At 54.5% G+C, this 25,158-nt stretch overlaps 1 protein-coding gene across 4 annotated transcripts in view; it reads left to right on the top strand.

The window, feature by feature from the left end:
* DISP3 (dispatched RND transporter family member 3) overlaps nt 1–25,158 on the top strand; it is a 63,160-nt gene that overhangs the window by 13,709 nt on the left and 24,293 nt on the right. For 3 of the 4 annotated variants that reach the window (XM_073316547.1, XM_073316549.1, XM_073316550.1), the window contains exons 2-3: nt 20,329–21,277; nt 23,404–23,623. In XM_073316547.1, the coding sequence (XP_073172648.1) occupies nt 20,329–21,277; nt 23,404–23,623 (1,169 nt within the window). Of the gene's footprint in view, nt 1–19,783; nt 19,848–20,328; nt 21,278–23,403; nt 23,624–25,158 lie in introns of those variants that run through there. The other variant, XM_073316548.1, reaches the window with a different exon arrangement.

Genomic DNA, 25,158 nt, shown 5'->3' with positions numbered 1-25,158 from the left:
CTGAACTGAAGGCAGTTCACGTTCCATAGACGCTGGGGAGGCAGCTGTTCGTGCAGGGAACGAAAAGAGAGGCTCCGACAGTTGTCTGTTTTTTTTTAAGTTGCTGGTCACTCCGAATAGCCGCTTCCTCATGCAGGGGAGTCAGAGGTGAGAATCGTTTATTTGCACACTCTGGCCTCGAGGGCTTGGACGTTACTGCACCTGGGGCCAGATGCTGATCTCACTCGCTCCAGTGTAGATCTGGTGACGTCAGTGGAGTCACTCTGGATTTACGTGGGATATGTGAGCTCAGGATCCAGCTGGTGGATCACTGTGTAGCAGAGTCCTGAGTTGTGGGTGTCAGTGACGTCTGCTTGCGGTTGCCCACTCTCTTCCTTCCCAGCATGGCTTTGCCTGGCACTTGTGTAGTTAGTAGAAGAGCCCTCTGTACTGTTAATTAAGTTCACGGGTCTAGAGTTCAAATCCCAGCTCTCCTGACTGACCTTGGGCAAGCCACCTACCAACCCTGCCTGAGACTCCTGCCCTGCCTGCAAAGGTGGGTAATGATACTTTTTGCTGACGGGAATTAATCAGAGAAATGGTTTGTACAGTGCTCAGTGCTGTTAAAGGAAGAGGGTGGTCATGATCCACATCACACCACCGTTCATACATGGGAGTGAGGGGACAGCACATGGGCTGTCTGTCCTATCAGAATCAGGACCATCCTCTGCCTTTGCTTCCTCCTTGCTGCGTCAGCAGGGTGTTTGTAGTGGAGGAAGAGGAGACATATCAGGAGAGTACTGACTGGCCATACTGCTGCTGTGTTGAAGGATTAACATGAGGGACCAGGCCTTGTGTCTCTCACAGCCTGCCACCTGTGGGCGAAGGAATTCTGGTTGGACTTATCCCAGGCTGCCCATGGAGGCTCTGTGCAGCTGCTGAGAGGTGGGATGCTGGGTGTTCCTTTTGAGCGACTGTCTCTCCCAGCCAGGATGCTCATCAGGATTACCGGCCCTAACGATACCTGTAGAATGATCTGATCAGCTGCTGACTGTCATGTGACTGCGTCGTGTCCTTTGCATGGGCTCTTCTCTTCCCGTTCTGTTTTCTCCCTCCCTCTGAATGGAAGTCTCCATCGATGCTACGGCCCAGCTTGGATATAGGCACAAGTGGGCACAGTTCCATCGACTTCAATGGAGTTTCACCTGCTTATGCCAGCTGCGACTTTAATAAATAATAACACGTTGCATTTTCATGGCACTTTCAATCTGAGGATCATTTTTCTTTCACAGTCTAGCTACAGAAATACATAGCTGGAGTTGTGCCAGCTCCCCTCAAACTGTACCGAAAAGACCCTTAGGTTTGCAGAATGACGACAAAGAAGGAAATCTGGGTCTAGGCATCACAAGGTTTTGCTTAATTACTGCTTTACTCTCTGTTGTGCTTGGGCTTTGGAGGGGAGTCAGGATCCCTGGCTGCTGTTTAGGGTCTGCCACCAACTTGTGTGACCTCGAGCCGATCACGTAGGTCAATATATCAAAAATGGCTTCCGATTTTTGGTGGAGTACCCAATTTGGGCCTCCCTTCACTGGAGCGATGGATGCCATTGCTTTTGAAAATCAGGCCCGAGGTCCTGAATTGGGTACCCTAAAACTGAGGCAGGTGGGATCTGGGGCTACTTGATAATTTGAGCCATAGGCTGCTGGGCCTCATCTTGCTCTCACTAAAGTCGATGGAAGCTTTGGCTGAATTCAGGGAGAGCAGGAGCAAGTCCCTTGTGCGTTCATTTATTAATGTGTAAAGTCGGGTGTAATCTTCACAACCTCCCCAGGGAGCTGCGAAATGTAATAGGTGTTAGTGAAAGGTTTGCACAGCCTCTGGTAAAAGAGGATGTGATCTCGAAATGTGAAGTGTTGGCTGCTCTGAGAGAGAGCTGCGATGTGCTGGCTGGTCCTCGTCTGTCGTAACCTGGCGTTGAGTGACCTGCTTTGGAGTGCTGGGTTAGAATCTATGGAGAGAGTTGGACAAATCCTGATTCTCCCCCTTACTCAGGGGACAGCCACATGTGCAGCCCCCACCTCCCTGAGTCAAAGGAAGGGCTTTTTGTTCTCTTTATTTAAACAAGTCAAACAACCTCCCTGAGAAGAGGGAGCTGCAGACTTGCCATTGAACCCTACCCTGTGGGAAGGGTTAAAAGGCTTGAAGTGAAGCGCAAGCCTCCCTCCTGCTCATAAATCAAAACCAACCCAAACAACTTTTCTTGAAACTTTCTTTTCCTCCCTCTCCCTCCCACTCCCCCAGTCTTTCTCCCACCTACAACTCATGCCAGAGTTTAATCTCCAAGCCGATTTTTCTGGGTGAGTTGAAATGGAAAGGCGGAGACAGGCCCACAAGAGCATGAAAGGGACTCAGTGGACTCCATTTCAACTGGGGTCTGAGAATCTGGACAACCCAGGCCGAAGCTTGTTTCGAAAGCCAAATCCATTTTTCTGTAGAGCTTGTGCAATTGCTTAAAGCAGGCAGAACACTGCTCTTTCTGGTGCTTGCTGCCAACTGCTGCAGGCTCAGAACGCCCTGGTACTGGGCCTGTGGAAGAGAGAGACACTTGGGTCTCCAGACCCACTGGGCTTTTTTGCAGTGGCTTGTACTCTAGCTAGTTTCAGACTTGTATGGGGATCCATGCATGCGTTTAAATAGAGATTTCTGGGAGTTCTACTCCCTCCACTGAAGTGTCTTTGGCGTCAGCAATGCGGGTTGACATCCATCATTTTTACACAGTCGAATTCAAAGTTCTGAGATCAGCCACCCCCAACCCCTAATTACCAGTCCGCATCTCAGCTCTAGTGGGTCATGCGTGTTTCTTGGAGAGAGGCTGTGGTCTTTGGTGTTGCTCTTTCTTTTTGGTCACTAGTGTCTATACACCCAGGCACAGAGTGAGATAAAAATTCTGCAGCATCATACACAGCAATAAAACACTGTTCAGGAGCACGATACATCAGCAGGTAAACGTTTTATTCCCGATGGAACTGCTTAATCTGTAGATAAGAAGCTACCGTCTTGTAAATCTGATGCTACTACACAGAGTGAATTCCTCTGTGAAAGTCACTGTGTAGTTACTCTGGAGTTCACAGAGCAGTTCGCCATGTACCTGGCGCAGCGAAGAGTTGGACCTTGTTTAGATCCTGGTACCTGAGAACTAGGCTTGGAATAGCACTGATAGTAAACCCGGGATGACCTTTCCATTGGAAAAGCCTCTCTTTGTTTTGTCTCCTGTGGTTCATAACTTGCTGGGTTAAGACATCCCTACTGACCTAAAATCTTTGGCACAAATTCACCCCTGACAACTCCAGTGAAGTCAATAGAGTTCCAGCAGGATGAGTTTGGCCCCATATATCCCATCAACTTCAGTGTGCTGTGGGTCAGGCCCATGCCCACCAGTGCTGCCTCTGTCCATTCCACTCCTCTGTCCCAGCTGCGGGCTGGCTCCAGTGAGTCTGCTGAGGCAAACCGGGGGACCTGACATCTGCCTGACTTCCCGAGGGACCTGACATCCACAGCTCACATTGGCTCCAGTAGGAATTGGAGGAGCTCAGGTTGTCCATGTCTGAACCTTGCACAGCCAGCTGGTTTCCTTGCTGCCTTGGGCCAACACCAGCTGGGAGCCGGCCCTGAACAGATAGAATTTAAAGAGCCACAAGTATGTCAGGCTTGACAGATGGTGGAAATTGCAGCACATTCACTTAAATGACTTGTCCAAGGCCTTGTGAGAGAACCTGTGGCAGAGTCAGGAAGAGAACACAGATCTGCCTGGACTCTCACTCCTCTGCCTTAGCCACAAGGCCATCCCCTGGAGAACTGCAGTATTTGCCTCTGGCCTTAAATAAGAAGGGGAAGCAGCATCTCAGCCTATGAAGGGCTCTGTGAGGGTGTGTGTGGGATGCATCCTATGGGCAGAGCCCCTCGGGGACCATGTGGTATATTCTGTTTATTTCCCTTGGGCTGGGTCATTGCACTTCATAGGGGCTAGGGGAAAACTCCATGAGGCTGGACTTAGGAGACTTCCCTTGAATCCTGTGTGTGTGTGTGTGTGTGTGTGGTAGGGGAGAAAGGGAGGCGGGGAGGTTATCTGTCCCCTGCAGAACTGCCCTGACAGGGAGATCCGGGCTGATCTCAGATCAGCGGAGTCCCATCCCATCCAGGTAGGGGCATTTTTCTACCACAGTCTGGCCTGTGGTCAGCACAGTTCTTGTAGAATCTGTGCTCCCTGCGGGATGATTTCCCCTTCCACACAGCACCCCTAACAGGATGGAGGGGGAAAGCATGTGACACAATGCTAATGGGAATCGATACAAACTTATCAGCAACAGATACTGGGTGTAAATCGGGGGTGGGGGGCATAGGAGGGGGAGCATAATCCTGTTTCTCCATCTGCCTGCCCAGCCCAGCCCTCCTTGCCGGCAGCTCCCGCACCCTATGGAGCACCCTCCACAGTGCTGCAGCCCAGGACCCACCCCACCCGGCCGCAGGTCACCCTCTCTCGGCTGCCAGCCAGGCCAAGGCTGGGGAATACCTCTTTGCAGTGGCCCCTGTTTGCATTGGAAGGATCCTGGGCTCTAAATGAGATTAAGGCCCCACTAACGCGTGTTTGCTCATTCTACCAGTCTATCCCCTCCGTCGGCCCCGTGCGAACGGTCTGAAGGGATGTGGCCGTTGAGCTGTGGGAGCTCTTGATGTGAGTTTCTGCATGGCTGGCACAGTGGGCTGGAACTCTAAGCCCTTGTCCTGGCAGGGCAGCTGCAGCTGTGCTGTTTAAGCACCGAAGCACCCTCTTCCCCCTGCACCCCGCCCATCCCTGGGGAAGTTTTCGGTGAGTCATGATGCTGCTTCCCTCCCACGCTTGGCCAGAGTTGTGGTGGCGGAGACATTCCAGTCTCTGGGCTTTATGCCTCTGCTTCCAGATTTCTCACTGATCCTGGGAAAATGAGAAATTAGTGCTAATTAATCTAATTCTGGAAGTGTCAGGTTTCCATGCGAGAGTAGCAGCTGGCTGAATACATTTCTAAGGGGGAGGGCAACCCGGCAGGGGATACGTGTGCCTACTTAGATCCTGCCCTGCAGGCTGCGAGGACCTAAATGATGTGAAGCCTCCTGGGCCCAAAGGGCTTCTGTGAACCCTCCTGGGTCCAAAGGGAGCATTCCCATTGATTTCAGTGAGAGCAGGCTTTGTCCCAGTGATCCCCAAACCAGCTGTAGTGATTTGTTATGATAAGGGGTCACTGGGGAATGAATCCAGGAATGCATTCAGCACTAAAAGCATGAGTCTTCTTCACTTGACTTCAAGGGATAACTCCACCACCTGGTAGATGTAGGAAACTCTTATCCTCTGTGGACCAGCCAGTAGAAGGTGGTACCACAGACATGCACTGAATAGTGGGTTACACAGGGACACGAGAATTATTGGGGCAGTTGAGAGGAAGGATGGGCCAGGGATTAGGGCTCTAGTCCTGGACTTCAGAGAACTGCATTCAGTTCCTGTTCTGCCACAGACTTCCTGTGTGACCTTGGGCAAGCAGCTCAGCCACTTGGTGCCTCAGTTTCCCCTCTGTAAAAAGAGGGTAGTAGCATTTCTATACTTCTCAGGAGTACAGTGAGGATAACTACATTGAAGACTGTGGGGTGCTCAGATGCTACAGTTGGGGGAGCAGATAACTACCACAGACAGATTCGCCTTATGAGACTCAAAAAACTCACTGCTCCCTCTTTGTGCCTCCATTTTGTCATCTGTAAAATGGCTATGACAACACTTACACCCTTTTGCAAAGCACTTTGGGATCTAGGGGTGGAAAATACCATGGAAGAGCTGAGTGCTGTTCAAGTGCCATTGGGATCAATTTTCTAGCACAGATAACGTTCCCTCTAACCTCTATGTCTGAGTCTGGCATTTCTGGTGTCAGTAAATTATAGCAATAAAAGTGAGACCTTCTAGTCCATGTGGAATGGAGGTTAAATTGTGTCTGGAATGAGGGATGGCTGATGTGTGTGGCTCGTATGCACCTCCCTCCACAGGTTACTGTTTTCTCATGCCTTCCAGGCCTGGGAAGCAAAGGGGGCACGTGGAACTGGTAGAGGCTAGCTGTCTCAAATGGAAAGAAGAAACCCTTGATGTGTGTGAGGCTGGGTTGCTGCTCCACTGAGGCAATGGCTGAAGTCGAAGGGCAGGCCTGTTCTGGGGGTTGTTGTACCAGTGTAGCTACACAGATGTGTAAATGTGTCATGCCAGGCTAAGCGGTTCCATTGCAAGCCTTGAATTACACCTGTGCCGTGAGTCTACACCCCTGTGTGCCATTGTTAAACTGACCCCAGCCTTGGTGCAGATGTGGCTATGCTTACAAAAGAAGTCTTCCGTTGACCTAGCTGCTGCTGCTCTGGGATGTGGATTACCTACGGCAGCAGAAAACCCTCTCACATCGAGGTAGGAAGGGCCTGCACCATGCCGCTTTGCAGTACCGCTGCGGTCAGGCCCATAGCGTAGACAAGGCCTACGGTAGGGATTTGCACCGCGGTGTGGCTATGCCGGTACAAATAGCCCCCGTGCAGGCTGGCCCCCAGTGGCACTGGATTACTGAAGACTTTGGTGAGCTAAATCCTGGGCTTCCTCCCACTGGTACAGAGAGCTGATCAGGAGGTGGGCTCAATGCTCAAAATGGGCTCAATGCTCTCCTTTGCATTCAAATAGCAGGAGTGGGGCCCCCCAAATTGTATGATTTTACAAATCGTGATTTTTCAGCTGGTGACAAATTTTAGGGTCACTCTCTTCTTGCCCTTTGGTTTCTGAGCTTTTTAGCAGTCACGTTTTCCCAGCTTTTTCTCTGCATCCATGAAGTGTAAAAGAAAGCTGAGAGTCGCACATGAATCCAGGAGCTGGGGCTTTAAGAAAAGCCCCGACTACAGCAAACCTCGCCATAAAACCAGGAGTGTCAGCAACACTGTGGCCGTTACTCCAGCTCTGTGTTACAGCGTGAAAAGGAAAACAGGGTGAAAACACAGGTTTGGTGGAGGGGTATCGTGGCCAGGCCCCCCCTTCTCCAGGAATACCCATGTTCTCCTGCTGTGCCTCCATTTGCCTGGAGTAGAGTGGTTGAGTGGCAAAAGGGCACCTAGTTTGCGTCTCAGTCCCTGACACTGGGGTGATTCTTCCTGGCGGGTTGAGCTAGGTGTAAGGGCTGATTATTCTGGTGATACAGTGGAAAGCAATGGTCTATGCCCAAGGATCAGGCCCACAGATTTTCCTCTTTACCCTCTGTGTTGGTAGGCAAGTGGTTGGTATATTGGAGGGGGGGAAGGGAGGCTGCTCTCCCTACTGTCAGGTTACGGGGGGACTCTCAAAAGGGGAACATGGGGGTTAATCAGTACATGCTTGTCAGCGTCACCATGCACTAAAGAGCATGTTATTGCAGGGGAGCTGCAGACAGAGGCCAATGCCCAGCCACCCTCCCCCTTGTCAGTACTCCCTCGCCAGCCCTGAGCGAAGCAGGTGCCAGGGAGCTAGGTCAGAGCTTAGAAGCATGCCCGAGGAGGCAGCTGAGCGAAGAACGGCATTGCTGCCCACGGTGACGTAAACTGGGAAGCCGGCGAGCATGGGTTGGAATAATAAATGGACCAGAGGGGCTGACAACAGCACACCGCCTTGTCAAGGGTGGGGGTGGAGGGCGAGCTGTGGGGAATTGGGGATCCAATGAGGGTCTTGGTGTGTGAGATTCCTTCCTGGAGTGACACACCTCGCTATAATCATGCACAGCTTTCATGTAGCAGATGTTCCTTTAATGGTGTACCAAGGTGTGGCTCTAAACGCAGGAACGTGAGGGGTAGAAACCGGAGCACTGAAATCCACCCACCCTTAACAAGCTTGTTCTGGCGGGCCCCCCGCACACATGGCTGAGCATTTTGCTCAGCCCCAGTGAGGGGTTCTGGCTCAGACACAAATCCCAGCAACTTTTTAACCAAGCTTGTTACTTCTGAAGCACCTCGGCGGCTCCGTTTGCTTGGTGCTGCCGGGTGGAAGCCTGTAAGGCTGTCGACGCTATCGCTGGGAGCAAGCCTCTCAGCCGGGGTAGACAGCCTTGGGCTAGCGGGGCTTGTGTCAGTGTGCTAAAAATAGCTCTGCCCCAGCATAACCCCCAGCTCGGAACTTGTGCGGCTAGCCAGAGCCTCCGCCAATGCCACGGGGTCCACGCAGCTGGCACTAGCGCAAGCCCCCCTAACTCACGGCTGTCTCCCCAAGCTGGGAGGCTCGCAGGGTAGACTTACGCCATGTGCCACAAGCCTGAGTCACACTGGGGCTTTAACATTAAACGATACATAAATAACTCCCGTAGCGAACACGGCAGAAGGGGGTTTGTATGATTAAAACCAAGGTGCTATGTTTCAGCACCTCCAATAATTAGGTGCAATAACCCAGAGAGACACATGATTAGTTTTCTTTGCCAGCCTCCCTCTGATTTCCAAAGATCAAGTGTCATTTAAGGTGTAAAATGCTCTCTGGGGGTGGGATTCTAGTCTGCCCTTTATTTTATTCTTTGTGTTGTGGTAGTGCCCAGAGGCTCCAATGGAGATCAGGGCCCCCCAGTGCTAGGAGCTGTACAGACACCGAAATAGACAAGACAGGCAAGGAGAGGTGAAATGACTTGCCCAAGGGTCACACAGCAGATCAGTGCCTGAGCTGGGAACAGAAGCCAAATCTCCTGACTCGTAGTCCAGTGAATGATCTGCTGGAGCAGGATATTCTAGGTGGGGCTGATAGCACTGCCTGTTAAGGTTGTCTGATGCTTCCCATGGTAAGACCCTGTTTTCATTTTTTTATAACTGCGAGATTTTAATAATTTGGGCTGAAATTTTCCATGCCGAGTGTCTGCCTCAGGCGGATCATTATTTATTGTTTCGTTTTTAATTTCTGTCCAAATGGTTCAGCTGTTCTTGAGAATGAGGGGAAAAATGCATCTTTTTTAAAAAAAACTCTGGTGACTCTTTCTCTGGAGAGCTTTCACAACGTCACGCTTTGGAGCAGCGACTCGACACTTGGTAGGCGGGTGCTTTGTGTCATGCATGTGTCTTTTGCTGTCCCTGTGAAAATCCACCCACATTTGGCTGTTATAAAATCTGTGGGGAGGGGAAAAATCCCAGTTCTCACATGCTCAGTACAGATTCCTTAGATTTGCCCTGAAGATTCCATCTGCACCGGGCATGTTCCAGCCCGGGGCGACAGGACTTTCCCTGCAATCGCAGCTCTGGGATGCCATAGGCCATGCTTGGCTGAGGTTCATTGGCACAGATATACCTCCAAAATGTCACGCTAAGTACTCTGAAAAAATCAGGTCCAAAGTGTCCCAATTTAGTCACCCCAAAATTAGTGGATACTTTTGACCTTAATTGGTGTGGGTCTCGGTTCCCCAGCAGTAAAACGAGGATAATACCACCCCTCACCTCAGAGGGGCACTGTGGAAATGAATCCATTCATGTTTGCAAAGCACTCAGATGTTACAGTGATGAGCTCCAAGGAAAGTCTGGGAAGACACTAACAATTCTGTCTCCAGAGCAGCGTTTGAATAGCGTGCAGGAAATAAGGCCTGGGACCACACAGTGGAAAAACAAAATATTGAATTGCTGCTCATTCCGTGAGCACCATCCGTCCAATACCCTGACTGAGGGAGAGAACCCGTAGAAAAAATAGTACGTGATCATGGCATTAAAGACTTTATCAAAGCGTACACACAAGGGGGATGAATTAAAGTTACACAAGCAACCTTAATTCTGGCATTTCCTAACTTCTGAGGCTTTGACTTGGCAACCCTATTGTTCTTTCAGTGTAGGATTTTTGTGTGTAATTTCAAATAGGTCCAATCACCACTTGTAAGACAACTGGGATGGCAGTTGCATGTGTATCACAGGTGTTGCAAACTACAAATGCTCTAGCCGGCCTTTCTACCTGGTGGAGACAAGACCTTAGATCTAACTGGCCTCGTCTGTCTCTAACTGTGCTGATTTTAACCAGGATGAAAACTTTCCATGCAGCGTGCCAGGCATGCTGGAAATGAAAGTGAGGGCAAAGGTGAGACAGAGATGGTCATTGGTGTGAAAGAGAAGGCCTTAATTAGGAGTGTGAGTATGCTTCATTCTTTGAAGAAGGGCTGGGAGTTTAGTCAGCTTTCCCTCTTGCATATGGCCCATTGTGAAGTCTTGCCCCCCTCCCCTCCCGGGGTCTTCAGATGGCAGAGGATGGCCCCTATAAAAGAAAAAGAAGAAGAAAAATCCAGGGGAATTAATTTCCTCTGACTTCTCTCCCAGCAAACCCATGTTCGCATCCTCGCATGGCAGTTCCGACACCAGCGTGCTGCTGGGGCGTCCTGATGTCATTCTGATCTGTAAAGTGTCCGGGGGGCCTGTGTGCATCTTTCCAAAGTATCTGGAGCGAACGGAAAAGGAAAGGCAAAGAGCCAGAAAGACCATTGATAAATGCCGTGTCACTGATCTGCGTGATTCAGTACCAAAGGCGCCGACTCTGGGGGTGCTCAGGGGGTGAAGCACCCATGGGGAAAAAAAACGGCTGGGGCTGCTGCTCTGGTGGCCTGGGGGCTGGCTGCCAATCGGCTGGTCAGCGGCTGGCCCTGCGCCCCCATCAGCTGCTGAGTGGGGCTGCCCTGCCACTCGCTCCTCTCTGCTCCTCCCCCTCTCACTGCCATGAAGGCAGGAGGGGGTAGAAAGGAGTGAGCAGTGGGCAGGAGGCACTCGGGGGGGAGGGGGCGGAGCTGGTGTGGGGCACCCACCAGCAAAACCAAAAGTTAGCACCTATGTATGGTACAAGGAGCAAATCTGGCTGGCTTGCAACATCAGGGGGAAGGATGGATGGGTGGCACCAGCACAGGAATTCAAGACAGGAGGCCTGGGCCCTGATTCAGCAAGTTACTTAAGCACATGCCTGACTTTAAGCTTGCGAGTATCCCCATTAACGACAACAGGGGATGTCCCAGCTAGCACCCATGCCGAGCCCCACAATGCCAGGGGGGTCTCTGCATTTCCGAAAATCCAATGCTTGGTATCTCCTGTATCCACTGTTCTCAAAAAGTGGCCTTCCCCTCTGTGTGTCGCGTTTCCCCCATGGGTGAAATAGGGGTGACACCGCCCTACTTCACAGGGCGTTGTGAGGCTTAATGAATTAACCAAGCCATGGTTGTGTTGGCATGGGGAAGTGGAGACCAGAGATGACCCTGGACCTCATCAACGCAGGGTTTTGCTGGCTGTTTCGCATGGCGATGGGGCTGCTCCTCTGAGCTGGAACCTGATCAACTGATTTTGCAAGCTGTGTGAGAAGGCACAAAGCCCCCCCATAGAGACTTTATTTAGATGACGAAGAGGCCGAAAGCTGACTCCTGTAGCAACTCTGTGAAGTTTCAGGAATACAAATTCAGCCGCAGAATGGTTAGCTGGGCTCTGGAAGCTTTGCCCAGGGGGTCCGGGAATGTGAAGTTTAATTATTTTGTCCACCAGGAGCTCGAATTTCACAGAAATTGTCTTTCCCTCCCATTTCTTTTTCTCTGTCTCCGTTTCTTTTTGTCTCGCTGGTACACACGGTTCCCTTTTTCCTGTAAAAGGAACAACCGAGTAATTGAAATGGAACATTAGCAAGGATTCTTTTAATCTGAAAGTTGGCATTAATTAGTCAGGTCAGGTATAATTAGCTTCCTTGTCTGTCACTGCCTCTCCCTGACTTGGTGATGGCTTGCTTTTTGTCCCAGAGTTTGCCAAATGGAAATCATCCTTTATCGTGGAGGTTTTGCTGGGCCTGGGTGTGAATTAATGGAAGTGCTTGCAGATGTTTGGGGGCATGAGCTGTAGGGTCAGATTCTGCCCGTTCCAGTGACTGTTAAAACTCTTCTGATTCCAGTTTGGCCCAACCTCTTCTTGTATGCTGGGAGTTGGATATGATTTCAAGAGCTATAGGAAAAATGACCCAGGGCTTGGTGCTTCCCTGCTCCGCAGCCCCTTAAATGACTAATTAACCCATTAGTCAGCCTGGTAAATGGTAACAAGATGCCAGGTTGACTTGCTCCCAGGTAGAACGGTAAGGTTTGGGTTTTACAATCCGAGTGGATTCGGGTCCCAAGGGACCTGTGGGCGGGGTTCTACCTGGCCTTGCCCCTTGTGCCATCACATACGCCCATGCTGCGGGGGCGTGAGACCCCCCTGGTAGCATTTGACGTGGCCCACTCTGCTCAGGTGCAGGTGATGAGCCCTGGGGGCGAGGCAGGGGAGAATGGGGCGCAGCGCAATGGTGCGGGCTTGGCTTCTCCTGTTGTGGTGCCCATTTGTCTGCAAAACTGGAGATCGAGTCCAAGCAGTAACCATGACTTCTCTCCCGGCCCCCTTTCAAATTGACATTAGCATTACTGTAGTGCCTCGTACCCCCAGTCATGAACCGGCACCCTCCTGTGCAGCGCCTAGCACAAACCCAGGCCACACACGTCCCCTGAGCTTATTGTGCTCTCATGTGAGGTGCAGGCCCAGATCCTCAGCCGATGCCCATTTGCATGATTGACTCCACCATCTTCAGGAGCGCTGGGCCCTTTTACACCAGCTCAGGCTCTTGATCCTTTCAGGATCATGTGCCTGTCCCAGCCCCTCCTAGGGGGCAGGCTGAGCTCCCTGATGTTGGCAGCCTTGGCAGGCATCCCAGGAGGATGAATGGAACTGAATCGTGGCTGGCTCTGGTCCATAGGACTGGATGCTGAGGAACCACAAAGGCTTTTTATTTGCTTGATTAGGGACTCGTCCCCGCCCCACCCGCTCCCTGGGGCAGATCGTTTTCTGCACCGTCGTCGCTCCGAGCTCAGCTGTGCTGCTGAACCTGCGTCTTTCTCCCTCTCTCGCCATCCTCAAATGGCCCTTAGCTGGCAGAAGGAGGAAGGCACGGCAGATGAGCACATGACTGGGGTGGGTGAGGTTGGCTGCACGTTAGACGCATAGTCCCCGCTCAGCAGAAGCAAAGTGAGATCTCCACCCAGTGATTTCCCGGGGAGCTGGTGCAATGCGCGGGAAAGCAGCCACTGTTCAGACCAGTGTGTTAGGCACACGGCTCAACTCTCCACTGTGTGGCGCTCTGCCCGGGCTGCTTTGCTGGGTCCAAGTGGGCGCTAGACCCCTCTACTAGTGACTTGCACCGCCTTGGCACTTGTGAGGGGGTTCTGCCATGGTGCAGTCCCGCAGGGTGGATCTGGGAGCGGAGGGTTAGCAGAAATTGACACTCTGCATGCTCTCCAGCTGGGGGTCTGGATAAAGTCAGTGCAAGTGGCAGGGGCTGACTAGAATGGCCATCACGTTGCTCAGATCACAAGTACAAAGAGACCCCACTCAGCAACAGCAAATAACGCTACGCTCTGTGTCGGCCCCTCTGCCTGTGTCCCCTTGCTGGACATGTCCCTTTCCACGCTGCCTTTTCCGGTTCCCAATTACTGCCCAGAATGGGCATCAGCGGTGGGAGTGGCGATCTGAAAGCCAGGGCATGGCCTGTGCAGTGTGCCTTTGCGTGGGAGTGCAGTGAGTGGCAGCCGCAGAGGAGGACTGTGCCGGGCGGGCTGTGGGAGGGAGGGATGGAAGAGCGAGTTGTGGCAGAACAGCTCAGCAGATTAGCAGCTGCTTGAAAACCAGATTTTTTTCACCCAGGGGTCATCTGGTGTGGGGCAGGGCGTGCTCACAGGCAGATCCGGGCCTGCAAATGAGGTCGCTGTGCCAGGGGAACAAAAGCATTTTCCTCCTCCGCAGATTGAACTAGCATTTGCTTTGCGACGGCTTGTGTCTGTTTTTACAGGCAGCAGCTGTGATCCCTCGTGTCTTGGTGCCAAGCAGCAATGGTAGGACCGTTTAGTTTTCAGGGATTCCCCTGCCCCCTGTAGAAAAGGGGATGGGTGCGTGGCTACAAGGCCCCCAACTCCGATTCCTCCTGAGCGTCTCTCTGCACTTGGACATTCCTGGTGTAAAACCCACTGGAGAATCAGGATGGTGTAACCTGGGGAAGGGCACCAGAGCTCTCCACTCCCACATGCAGCCTGGAAACAAGGGTCTGGGCTGTGCCATTGCAGAGGGGACTGGTCCCTGTCTGGAAAAGCTTGCAGTCTATTGAGGCCGAGCAAGCTGCGCAGAGAAGCCCTGGCTACGTGGTCAAGAGTGGAGCATGCAACTTGGGCAGATGTTTGGCGTCTGGGCATTTCTTTCATGCTTTTGGATTCGACTTATTTTTCCACGTGTCTCCTCGTTCCCCCCCCCCCCCATCCTACAGGACAAGCTGGAGCTGAGCCTGCAGGGGGGTCCTCAAATCTTGGCTGCCTCTCCTCGTTTCAGGGGGTTCAGCCACCCTTTGGGATCCAGGATTGTTCCAAAGCTGGAAGGGGGAGTGACAGCCCAGGAGAGCCCCCTGCCATTGAAGCCTAACCTAACCCTAGCCCTGGTTTGGCCTCTAATCCAAGCCCAAATATGATCAAGGTCCCAACGGCACCCATTTGTTCCGTCTCTAGTGCAGCCCTCCCAAGAAGATCCCTGCTGGTGCCAGCCGTGGCAGAGAGAGTCCCCCTGAGATTCCCCTTTTCATTCCGCGAGGGGTGGGCAGTGTCCGTGCCTCATCTCCTCCAGAGACATGGACCTAGTCTGGGCGTGTTTGGCTGGTGCCTCTTCATCCTTCCTTCTAACACGTGGAAAGCTGCCGGCCAGCCTCACTTGGCTGTTCCCAGTGCTGCCTAGGTCCCAGAGCTGCCGTCCCACTTGTGCCGCCTCGGGGTGCTGCCCGCTCTTTAGGAGACGCATGTGCGTCTCAGCAGCTGCGTAACTGCAGCCAGCAAGTGGCTCTTTGGATGGCGAGTGACGACTCGCATGACGCGTGATCTATGGCTGGCCAGGGAGTGCCGGGCAAGGCTGGGGGAGAAAGCCAGCCCTTTCTCTGCACAGCGTCGGCAGTCAGAGCTGGCCTTGTTCTCTGATCCTGGAATCCTGATGCAGGCAAAGTCCCCGGAGGAGGCAGCTTTGACTAGGGCTGCGAGATTAGGGCCTGCTGGCTTGACGCTGATGCTAAAGGAAAGGTAACACGGCCGTATGTGAGCACTGGGAGTCCCTAGACAACACAGCAGCCAGCAGAGGGAAGGCGAGCTTGCCCCTGCATGGTAATGAGCAGAGGAAATGCTGTTCTCTCAGAACTCTCTGCTCGTGGCTTGTCCCAGGGTTTGTCCGCTCTTGGAGCCACGCTCCCCGTCTTCTTTGGAGCAGTGCCGGGGGTTAGAGCAGCTTTCGACCCAGGCGTGACCCAATGAGGGGCTGTGTGAGAGCCGAGTCCCAGGGGTGAGGCTGGGCTGCGTCTGGCTCTGCAGCTGCTCCCGTGGTGAAGTCTCCTTTGAAGGGAGTTCAGAGCAGGGAGGAGGTGCAGAGCTGAGTGAGGGGGAAACGCTCCCAATGGCTGGCCCCTCCACCTGCAGAGAGGAGCAGGAATTGTCAGACTGAACAACCCTGTTCTGTTGTCAACCAGGCCCTCCTCCAGGTCCTTCCTTTTCCCTGAGAGCAGAGGCTAGGCCCCGAAGATCCTGCCCCTGCCCCGCCTATTTCCTCCTGCCCTTTCCCCTCCCCTCCACTCCACCTCCCGGAGGCAACTCCCTTCAGATCCCACCCAGGGGCCAGACTCCGATGTCATTTACACTGGGGTGTGCCATCCTGGAGCCGAAACTCCATTGGCTTTAGTGGAGTGACTCTGGATTTACATTAATAAAGGCCCCAAACCTCTGGAAAGAGGAGGTGTCCCGAGACAGGGATACAACATAGCTCCCCAGTTATAAGCAGCTTCCCAGCCCCACTTGGGCTAGAAGCAACAGGTAGGGTGGGGATCTTGACTTCTGATATCCTGCCTCAGGCCCGATCTGCACTACGAAGGTAGGTCGACCTAAATTGACTTGTCTCAGCTCGTGGTGCATGTGTTTCCGCCTAAACTGGTTTCCTGCTGACATAAGCCCCCTATTACAGTGAGGAAATAACACCACCTGTCTGAATGACACTGGGGCATGGTCAGCCTCCTTCCGTCAACACGGTGCAAGAGTAGATGCTGCAGTACCAGTGTCCGCCCTAACAGTATTCCAGCAGCTGTCTCACAATGCCCTGCATCATGGGATGGAAGAGGTGGCATTGTGCATACTTGACCCCCAGTTCCTAGCAAATCTCTGGGCGAATTGCTGGCATCTCACAAAGCCCTGTGGAAGTGTCCCACTAGGCTTGTGCCAGCCAGCGGCATGGGGCACGCTGGAAAACCTACCCATGGTACACAGCTTTTTACATGGACACAACCGCTTGTGAGTACCCACGGCACTGATGTAAGCAGCCAAGCGTTCATGCACCCGAGAAATAGACAGTCAGTGGCTGCACACTGATGCAACGTGAGTTGACCGAATATTGTAGTGTAGACGTGGCCTCCAATTGCAGCTTACTGGGCTCTGGTCAGAAAAGAAGAAGGTGTGATTATTTTTCCTCCTGCACTGTTACCATCTCAGGTTCTCTCTGTGTTCCCTCTTCCTTTCTTGTCACGCACAGGCACTCTTGTTTAGGATTACTGGCTTTCCCCGCCTCTCCTCAGAAGCTCAAATAAATGCGGAATGATTATAGCTCTTTACCTCCCTTTCTCATGAAGATTATTTTGAAAAAATTATGTACCTGCCCTTGGCTGGGTCCTGCGGAACTTCCATCCCTTGGGAGGGAAATGGGGGCCCTGGTGGGTGTCTGGGCAGTGGGAAGGGAGGTCAAAGGAATGGGGTGGTAGGTAATTGCATGTCTTTAGCATCGTCTCCACATGGGTCATCAGCAGCATCGTCTCCACATGGGTCATCAGCAGGATTTGGACCCAAGATCTCCAGGACCCGTACGCAAATACTGGCTGGGTGGGGCCTGGCTTGAAATTGATCATGTTGAGCAACGCTAGCCTCTCTGCTCAGCGTTGTTAATCTGCTTTTGGCTTTGCCCCAGGGCCTCAATCCCGTGTAGCCCCGCACGGATGTGCAGTGAAACCCAAAGGGTGCCTGTTTTTGGAATGTGCACACTGGAAATTGAATAACCCCTTAGCTGATCCTGAACCCAGACCCACTCCCTCGGTCCCGTCCAGGATCTTCCTGAATGCTCTAACGAGACACCCCTTTGCTGCCTTCCCCTGGGGATAGTACTAGCATTCTGATTTTTAGGGTGAGGAAATGGAGCAGAGTGTGGACAGGCAGACTCCAGACCCCCTTTTTGGCCCGAGTCCCCCTGCACCCTCAGATATGCACTAAGAGTCTGGGGAAAGGGACACTCTGTGGCTGTCCGGACATCAGCCATGTCCCCTGCTCCCGCACCCTTGGAGAGCGGAGCAGAGTGAGGGGCAAGGGTGGGAGCTGGGCCCTGCAGGCTGGTGGAGGCAGGCAGGCCGGGAGCGTACTCGTGGGAGTTGCTGCTGAGCAGACTCTTCCCTCTGCAGACGCGGCAGGTGGGCGGAACAATCCCGGCGTCTGGGGCTGACGAGATGGGATTTAATGTGTTGTGACAATTCCCAGTGTCGCTGGTGGCTTCTTTGGCTGGGCTGGAGTGGTGGGGGGGAGAGGTTGGGGGAGACAGGAGCTCCTCACGGAGGATTCGAGCGAGCCCGGAGTGGAGTTGGGACAGTGACTCAGGGTAGCTTCTCCCACAGTGATGTGAGCGTGGGCTAGTGTACAGGGCTACTGGCCAACTGGGTAGGATCGTGTGCTACAGGGGAATGGCCAGGCAGTCGCGACCTGTGTGTCCGGGGAGGTGCTGAGCATTATGGGAAGGTCCCTGTAAAACTGGACTCTGGGCCAAATTCTCCTGTAGGTTACACTGCCGTAAATCTGGGGCAACTCCTCTGAGAAGGCTTCTTTGGCTGGACGCTTGTGTGGCTGAAAGCAGCACGTGTCCCTCTGTATCTCCCGGGTGGGATGGGGGAGGGGATGCATGGCCTCAGCTCTAGAGCTTTCTCCTCCTGGAAGCAAAGACCCCCGCCCCTGCTGATCCCTGTGCCCTGCAGCTCTCCAGCTCCTTCCCCAGGACATGCCCCACAGCTTGCGGACACAGCAGCAGGGAACGGGATGCAGGCTGCACAGGGGATGAGGGGCCTGTTCTGTATGCCCGGGGCCTTGTCGGTACCTGCTGCCCCAGCTGAACGGATGTGCAGAGCCCCCTTTGCAGCCGCTGCTGGGCGGGAGCTGCGGGACTCAGAGTGATGCTCCGCGCCATCCTCTCCTTTCCTCCTTTCTCCTCCTCTTGACTTTGTGCCTCTCCTCCCCTTGCACTGGGCAGTAGCAGCAGCTGGGGGCCCTCTTAGCCCTGTAATCCAAACCATGGGGCGTGCACTGAGCCCTCCCCTGCCATGCCACACAGCTGCTCTGGCTGGAATCCCTTTGCACAGACTGCCCCGGTGAGCAGAACTAGGGAAACCCTTGGCATTGCCCAGTGGAGAGCTGCTGTCATGTATGGCCTGAATGCAGGCTCAGTCCCGCACAGTGAGATCTTCACAGCACCGGGGACTGACCGTTCTCGAAAGTGGCTGCTGACTGAGTGCCGTGTTTGGTGGGTGCTCCAGAGGGGCCAAGCACCCGCCGCTGCCATAAGCTTCGGCTGGAGATGCAGGTGCTGAGTAGGTTTGTGAGTTTGGGGCCTTAATTTGTACTTTAAAAATGGGAGCTTAAATCCTGTAGGAGCTGGCGAGGCCAACCCAGGAGCCCCACTACGCCCCCGCCACCTGCAGTCCGGATCCCTGCTGCACTCCCACAGCCTGCGAGCCCCGGTGCGCTCCCAGCGCTCCTATCTGCTCTGACCACAGCTAGCTCTCCTCTGGCCTCCCAGCTGCTACACTTGTATATTTCTGGGCATGGCTCCAGCAGTACGAGGGCACCGGGGGGGGAGCTGGGGGGGCTTCCGTTAGTCCCCCGGGTGTTTGGAGCCCCATTAAAGCAGAAGCCTGATGCTGTTTCTCCCCTGGGGGTAGATTGCTTGTGGCTCTGGACCGGGACTTTGCAGGGAGGGGGAGGAGTCCACTTTGCTGCCGAAAGGAAGGGCAAGGAAATAGCTAGACTGCAGGGTCTCAAGTTGGGCTTCTCTACCAGGTGTCCAGGGTTCCCTGGCTGGCTGGAGAGGGGGGGTCCCAACACACTTCTCTTTAACCCGGGATCCAGGATGGGCGAGGCCAAGGACCACCATGCTAATAGTTTCCTTATGGAAAGAAGTCCCCCTGCTCGAGCTTTGCCCTGAGGTGTCCGTCCATCTCCAGGGTGTGTTCTCCTTGTCTTCCCCGCCGCCCCCACCATGAGCAGGCCCCACCCTCCCCAGAGAGCCCTAGCCGTGGGGATTGCTTGTAGCTTCCAGTTGTTCCATAGCAAGGGATGCAAATTCATGCAGTAAACCCTGGTGACGGACTCCCACGGCTAGGAGTTGGGGGGCCCTGAAGCTGGGCAGTTCTAGGCTGAAGTGTTGATGTAACTGCTGGTAAACAAACCCAATGCTTTTGCCCTCCGAGACCACGGTGTTGCAATTATCTCCTGGAAATTAGAAGCATTTCTTGTGTGTTGCCCAGGAGATTCCTGCCTGGCTGCCTGTTCCCCACGCCGGCAAGGTCTGGAGACTGATACCAAGGACCAGGATGAATTTGTGCATGTGTGCGCTGTCAGGAAAGATACATAACCCGGCTATAAATATCTGGGTTCTCAGCCTTAGTGCGAGGAGGCCTTGGGAATGTTCATCTGACGGCATAAACTATTCCCGGACACGAAGTGGAGCTGGCTAACTGAAATGGCCCAGCTGCTGCAATGCAGGTGAGGGCTGCATGCCCAGAGGATTCCCCCTGGTCTGTGTCCGAGGCCGTTGGAGTTAGGCAGAGCCCCTCTGACAAAGCCCCGGAAGTTGGGACAGCGATGCCGGCCGCTTTCAATCTGTGTCTGAAGTGCCTGGTGTGGATGGAGCTGGGCAGGGTCCCAGCGTTTGGTTGTTATGGGAGCTTAGCAAGGAGGCAGGGTTGGCACGGCGGTAGCCACAGAGCAGCAAGGTCTAGGCCGGGGCATCAAAATAGAGAGGCTCTCTGCTGCCTGACTGAGCTGGGAGCATGGGACTCCATCCCTCCCCCACCGAGGCATGCCTAGGTCATTGCTGTGATGCTAACTCTGTGCTGTCTGGGACAATTCCTCTGCCACCCCCAGCCCCTCTGCGGTGCTGTGGGCCCACCCACAGCTCCCTGCCGCTCTCTCTCCACCCTGCGGGTGCCCCGCTCACTCCTATTTCTCTCCCCCTTCGCTGCAGGTGCTGGACATGGACACTGAGGATGACCCCTTGTTGCAAGATGCTTGGCTCGAGGAGGAGGAGGAGGAGGTTGCCTTTGGCCCCCGGAAGAGGAGCAAGGGTCCCCAGCTGTGTGGCAAATGCCAGTGGAATCCCAGGCCACTGCCGACCATGCTGCCGGCGTCCGGCTTTTGGAGCGTGCTTGGCTGGGTCTTCACCAACCCATGCTGCGCCAGCATTATCCTCTTCCTGGGCTGTGCCATCCCCGCTGCGCTGGCTGTCGTCATGTTCCTCCACTACCCAACCCTGGATATCGACATCTCCTACAACGCCTTCGAGATCAGGAACCACGAGTCCTCGCAGCGCTTCGATGCGCTCACCCTGGCCCTCAAGTCCCAGTTCGGCTCGTGGGGCCGGAACCGCCGGGACCTGGCTGATTTCACCTCGGAGACCCTGCAGAGGCTGATCTTCGAGCAGCTGCAGCAGCTCCACCCCAACGCCTCTCGGCTGGGCGGTGGGGCCAGGCCAAGGCGCAGCGCGGCGCTTCCCGTGGGCGGAGGGAGGACCAGCCCTGCTGGGCCCGAGGCCCGGCGGAGTCTGGTGAACCAAACCTCCCGCCTCACCCGGGGTGCTCCGCACTGGGACTACTCCAGCACCTACGTCAGTGCCAACACCCAGACGCATGCCCACTGGCGCATCGAACTCATTTTCCTGGCCCGAGGGGACGCCGAGAACAACATCTTCACCTCCGAGCGCCTGCTCACCATCCACGAGATAGAGCGGAAGATCATGGACCACCCCCACTTCCGGGAGTTCTGCTGGAAGCCCCACGAGGTCCTGAAGGATCTTCCTCTGGGCTCCTATTCATACTGCTCCCCTCCCAGCTCCCTCATGACCTACTTCTTCCCCACCGAACGGGGAGGCAAGATCTACTACGACGGCATGGGGCAAGACCTGGCCGACATCCAAGGTGAGCCCAGGGAGTTGGGTGGACTTGAACTGAGGCGTGTCCCGGGTCTGGGTCTCCTTGTATGGTTGGTCAGCACCTATGTTGTGGGCCCGGTTAGATTAGATAGAGTAGTGCTGATCTCCATCTGCCCTGGGGGAGGCTTGGCCTGACTGTGGAATGGGGAGCTCAGGATTTTAGGACAAGGGGCTCACCTTTTGCTTTTCCAGCCAGTCTCTGTGGTTATGCCCCTGGAGTTTTCCCACCCTGGCCTTGTGGGTTTGTCAGTGCATCAGTGAATCCGACTCTGAATTTGGCCTCTCGTCACTGTTTCAAGACTTAGTACCAGTCGTCATGCCACTGAGATGGGGACCTGGCAGAAGCCCTGCACTGCTGGGCAAGGACCCTGGGTCTGAGTCCTTTCAGCTTGCCCCTCTGCCGCCCTGCCCCTCGTATTGTCACGAACGCCAGTGCAAAGTGGGTGCCCTTCTGCAATGACAGTGCGAGGTGCAGAGCGATGGGGAATCAGGCCCTTTCTCCCCTCATCATCTGCCCGATCCCCAAGTCAGATAGTGAGCCCTGGACCTGCTGCTGGTGATTATTGTAGCACCTAGGAATCCCAGTCAGTGGTCAGGTCCCTCAGTGCTAGGCCCTGTACAATCTTTTTGCCTTGGAGAGCCTCCTGTCTATGACTACGTCTACACTTGGAGCTGGGGGCGGGGGTGATTCCCAGCTCATGTAGATGTGCTCGTACTGGCTCTCATCAAGCTAGCCTGTTACAAATACTAGTGTAGCTGCAAGAGCCTGGGGAGCAAGGGCTATCTACCCCGAGTACCAACCCGCCTGGACCCCCTAGGTATGTACTTGGGCCAGCTAGCCCATGCCTGCTACCTGTGTGACCGCAGCCCCACTGCCTACACCAGCTGGGATCGCGCCCCCTAGCTCCGAGTGTAGATCTCGCCTATCTGGGCCGATACAGATCTGCTGCTGCTGTGGGGTGAAATGCTCCCGGTGAGTCGCCACCAGGAGGCGGGTGCTGGGGGCGAGGGAGACTAGTACTGACTCCGCTCAGCAGCTCTGCAGGGCTAATGCCACCCCTCCTGCAGGGGCGGGTTTCAGGGGAGCTGGAGGTGAATCATGGATAGTCTGTGGGAGGGATGTGGTTGTGGGAAGCAGCTTCCATCTGTCTCCCAGGCATATGCTGCCGATTGAAAGCCAGCCAGAGCGGCGTATGGGCAGCAGGCAAGTGATTTACTCCATCTGCTCCATTGCAAGCAGCAGCTCTGCTACCTGGTACCTGCTCCAAAATAGGCCCTGGGGCCTTGCTGCCGGAGCCCGCCTTGTGGACTCCTTGCAGCCTGGAATTCACAGATTTGTGACTCAGAGCCACCCGGCTTAGTTCGTTGCAGTGCCCTAGAAGAAATGTGCACTGACGCTCCATTCTGTAGGACCGTGTTTTCAGCATGCACGGGAATCCCAGCTCCTCACCTGAGTTGGGTGGAGCAGGAGCCTCACGCTTTACAGTATTGGCCACGGCAACCCTACGATCAGCGCTGGCCTTTGGCCTGCGTGATATATGATGCTGCGTAGGGTCCCACTCTTGCTAGTGCAGCCCACCCTATAGGATGCCACTCCCGGCTTCCCTATCCTGATCCCGTGGGGCTGCAGAGTATTGCCGTGGGGCAGCAGCAGAAGCAGGATTCCATAATGCCCCCCCCATCTCCCATTGGGAATGTTTGGCTCCATCTTCTCCTTGTGGGCTTCTCAGATGGGGGTCGCTGCCCTCAGGAGCCTCTCCTATGATCATCTTTCTGGGTAACAGGGCCGGGGGTTTCTGAGCTCCAGGCCGCCTGTTCAGAGCAGCTGTGATTGATAGCGGTGTGGCTGCCCTGTAGCACCGAGCACAGGTGACATGGGGAGCAAAGCTGGCTGTCACAGCCGTGAGCCTTCTTGTCAGCCTATCCCCTTCTCAGGCCGGGTGAGCAGAGGCTGGAGATGGATGGGATGGGAGAGATCCCCCTGAGCCGGCTGCTGTCTCATGAGAGAGAGGACGAGAGCATGCGGGGCTCTGCAGCGTCAGGCTGGCCCCATGTGCCACGCCCAGCTGGCAGAGCTTGACCTAAAGGGTTCTGTGCTGGTCTCTCCTGCAGGGTCCCTGGAGTTGGCCATGACCCACCCGGAGTTCTACTGGTATGTGGATGAGGGGCTTTCGGCAGAGAACATGAAGAGCTCCCTCCTCCGCAGCGAGATCCTTTTCGGGGCCCCCCTGCCCAATTATTACTCGGTGGAGGATAGGTGGGACGAGCAGCGCAGCAAGTTCCAGAGCTTCGTGGTCACCTACGTGGCCATGCTGGCCAAGCAGTCCACCAGGTGAGGCGGGAGGACCATGTACGGACTGGGTGACTTAGTATCCAGTTGGCAGGGAAGGGAGGGGACTGGAGAGGAGGTGGGAGATTGTCTGTCACTTACATTAGAGGAGCCGCTGGCGTGTCAGGTGCACGAGGGGTTAATCCAGCTACCTTCAGCTGTTACTCTTTGCGCTGATGCTGGGGGGCGAGGCTCTGAGGTTAATGCAGGAGGTGCCAGGCAGCCACGCTCCCACGAACCCTGCCAGGGTAAGTCCGATTAGGAGGCTCTTCTCAGCGTTGGAATGAGGAGTGCAGGATTTGGCAGAGTGGATCGGACCACTGGCCAGCCTGGGTAGTCTCCTCCCTTGGGCAGTGGCCAGCACAAGGAAGGAAAGAAAGCAGGCCTCCAGAACACCCTTGCCACGGGTGCTGGAGCATGTGGCAATGAATGGTTCACACAGTTCCTGTTTGCTTTAATACTGCATGGCCCCAGCAACGTGCATGAGACAGTGCAAGGACCTAATGCCTCAGGCCAGTGCTAGTTGGCATGGGGTTCGGCTTGTGAGCCCAGGGCAGCCGTTCCTGCAAAGAGCCATGCAGAATTATTCCCCCACACAAAGGGTGCCCCAGTCCAGAGGGCCAGATTCTGCTCTCATCTGCCAGGGGCTCAATCAGGAGTAGCTGCAATGGATGGTGTGGTATACCAGTATAAAGGTGCCTCACATCAGTACACCTTAGTCCCCGTCCCATATTGGAGTTGCTCGAACAGGATAAGCATCTTTATACGGCTATAACTGCATCCACACTAGGGCGCTTGTACGGTTTTAACTATACCGGTACGGTTACCATGGGACAACTTGTGGGGGTGGGGGGGCAAGACCTGAGTCTGGGGGGTTCCTGGGGGTATGCACAGATGCGGCTGTCAGCAGAACCTGGTGCTAGGTGAGGCTGTCCTTGCAGGGCGCAGTTCAGTTAGGTGGAGGTGTATACAGATACGTCGGGCTAATCTTGGTGTCACTTGCATCCATTCTGCACCAGTCTAATTCCACTGGCTTCAGCAGAGTTGCCTCTGTTCACACCGGGTCTGAATTTGGCCCTTGATGATGTACTGGCCTGTAAAAGGGGCGGATGAGTCTAATTAAAGGGCCTGACTCTCCTCTTGCTCCTCGTGTCAGGCTGGAGGAACACCACTAAGCCTAACAGAGCCAGTGAGTGTTACCTGGAGCAGGATTTGCCCCGGTAAACATGAGCTTGTCTCCCTGGGGTTCTGTGCTGCTGGGAACCAGCTGGTCAGATCTGGGCTTTGTTCTGTACCTGCTCCAGCATTTGCAGGGGGAACCTCACTACAGCTTGAGGAGGGGATGCATCTGGTCAGTACAGGGGCATGGTCGCGGGGACCCAGATGGTCAGGCAGCGGCTTGGAAGAGTGCTTTCAGCCATCTCTGGCCATCTGCTGCTCTGGATCTCAGTACCCCTGACCTGCAGGGACTCTGATCTTCATCAGCCAAGTGAAATACAGCCAGTGTGGGTCAACTCTGAAATTACAGCCGTGGGAAA

Source organism: Lepidochelys kempii, chromosome 18, assembly GCF_965140265.1.
Source record: "Lepidochelys kempii isolate rLepKem1 chromosome 18, rLepKem1.hap2, whole genome shotgun sequence".
Classification (NCBI taxonomy): domain Eukaryota; kingdom Metazoa; phylum Chordata; order Testudines; family Cheloniidae; genus Lepidochelys; species Lepidochelys kempii.
The sequence above is the reverse complement of the archived record's forward strand: the minus strand, read 5'-3'. Positions and strand labels throughout refer to the sequence as shown.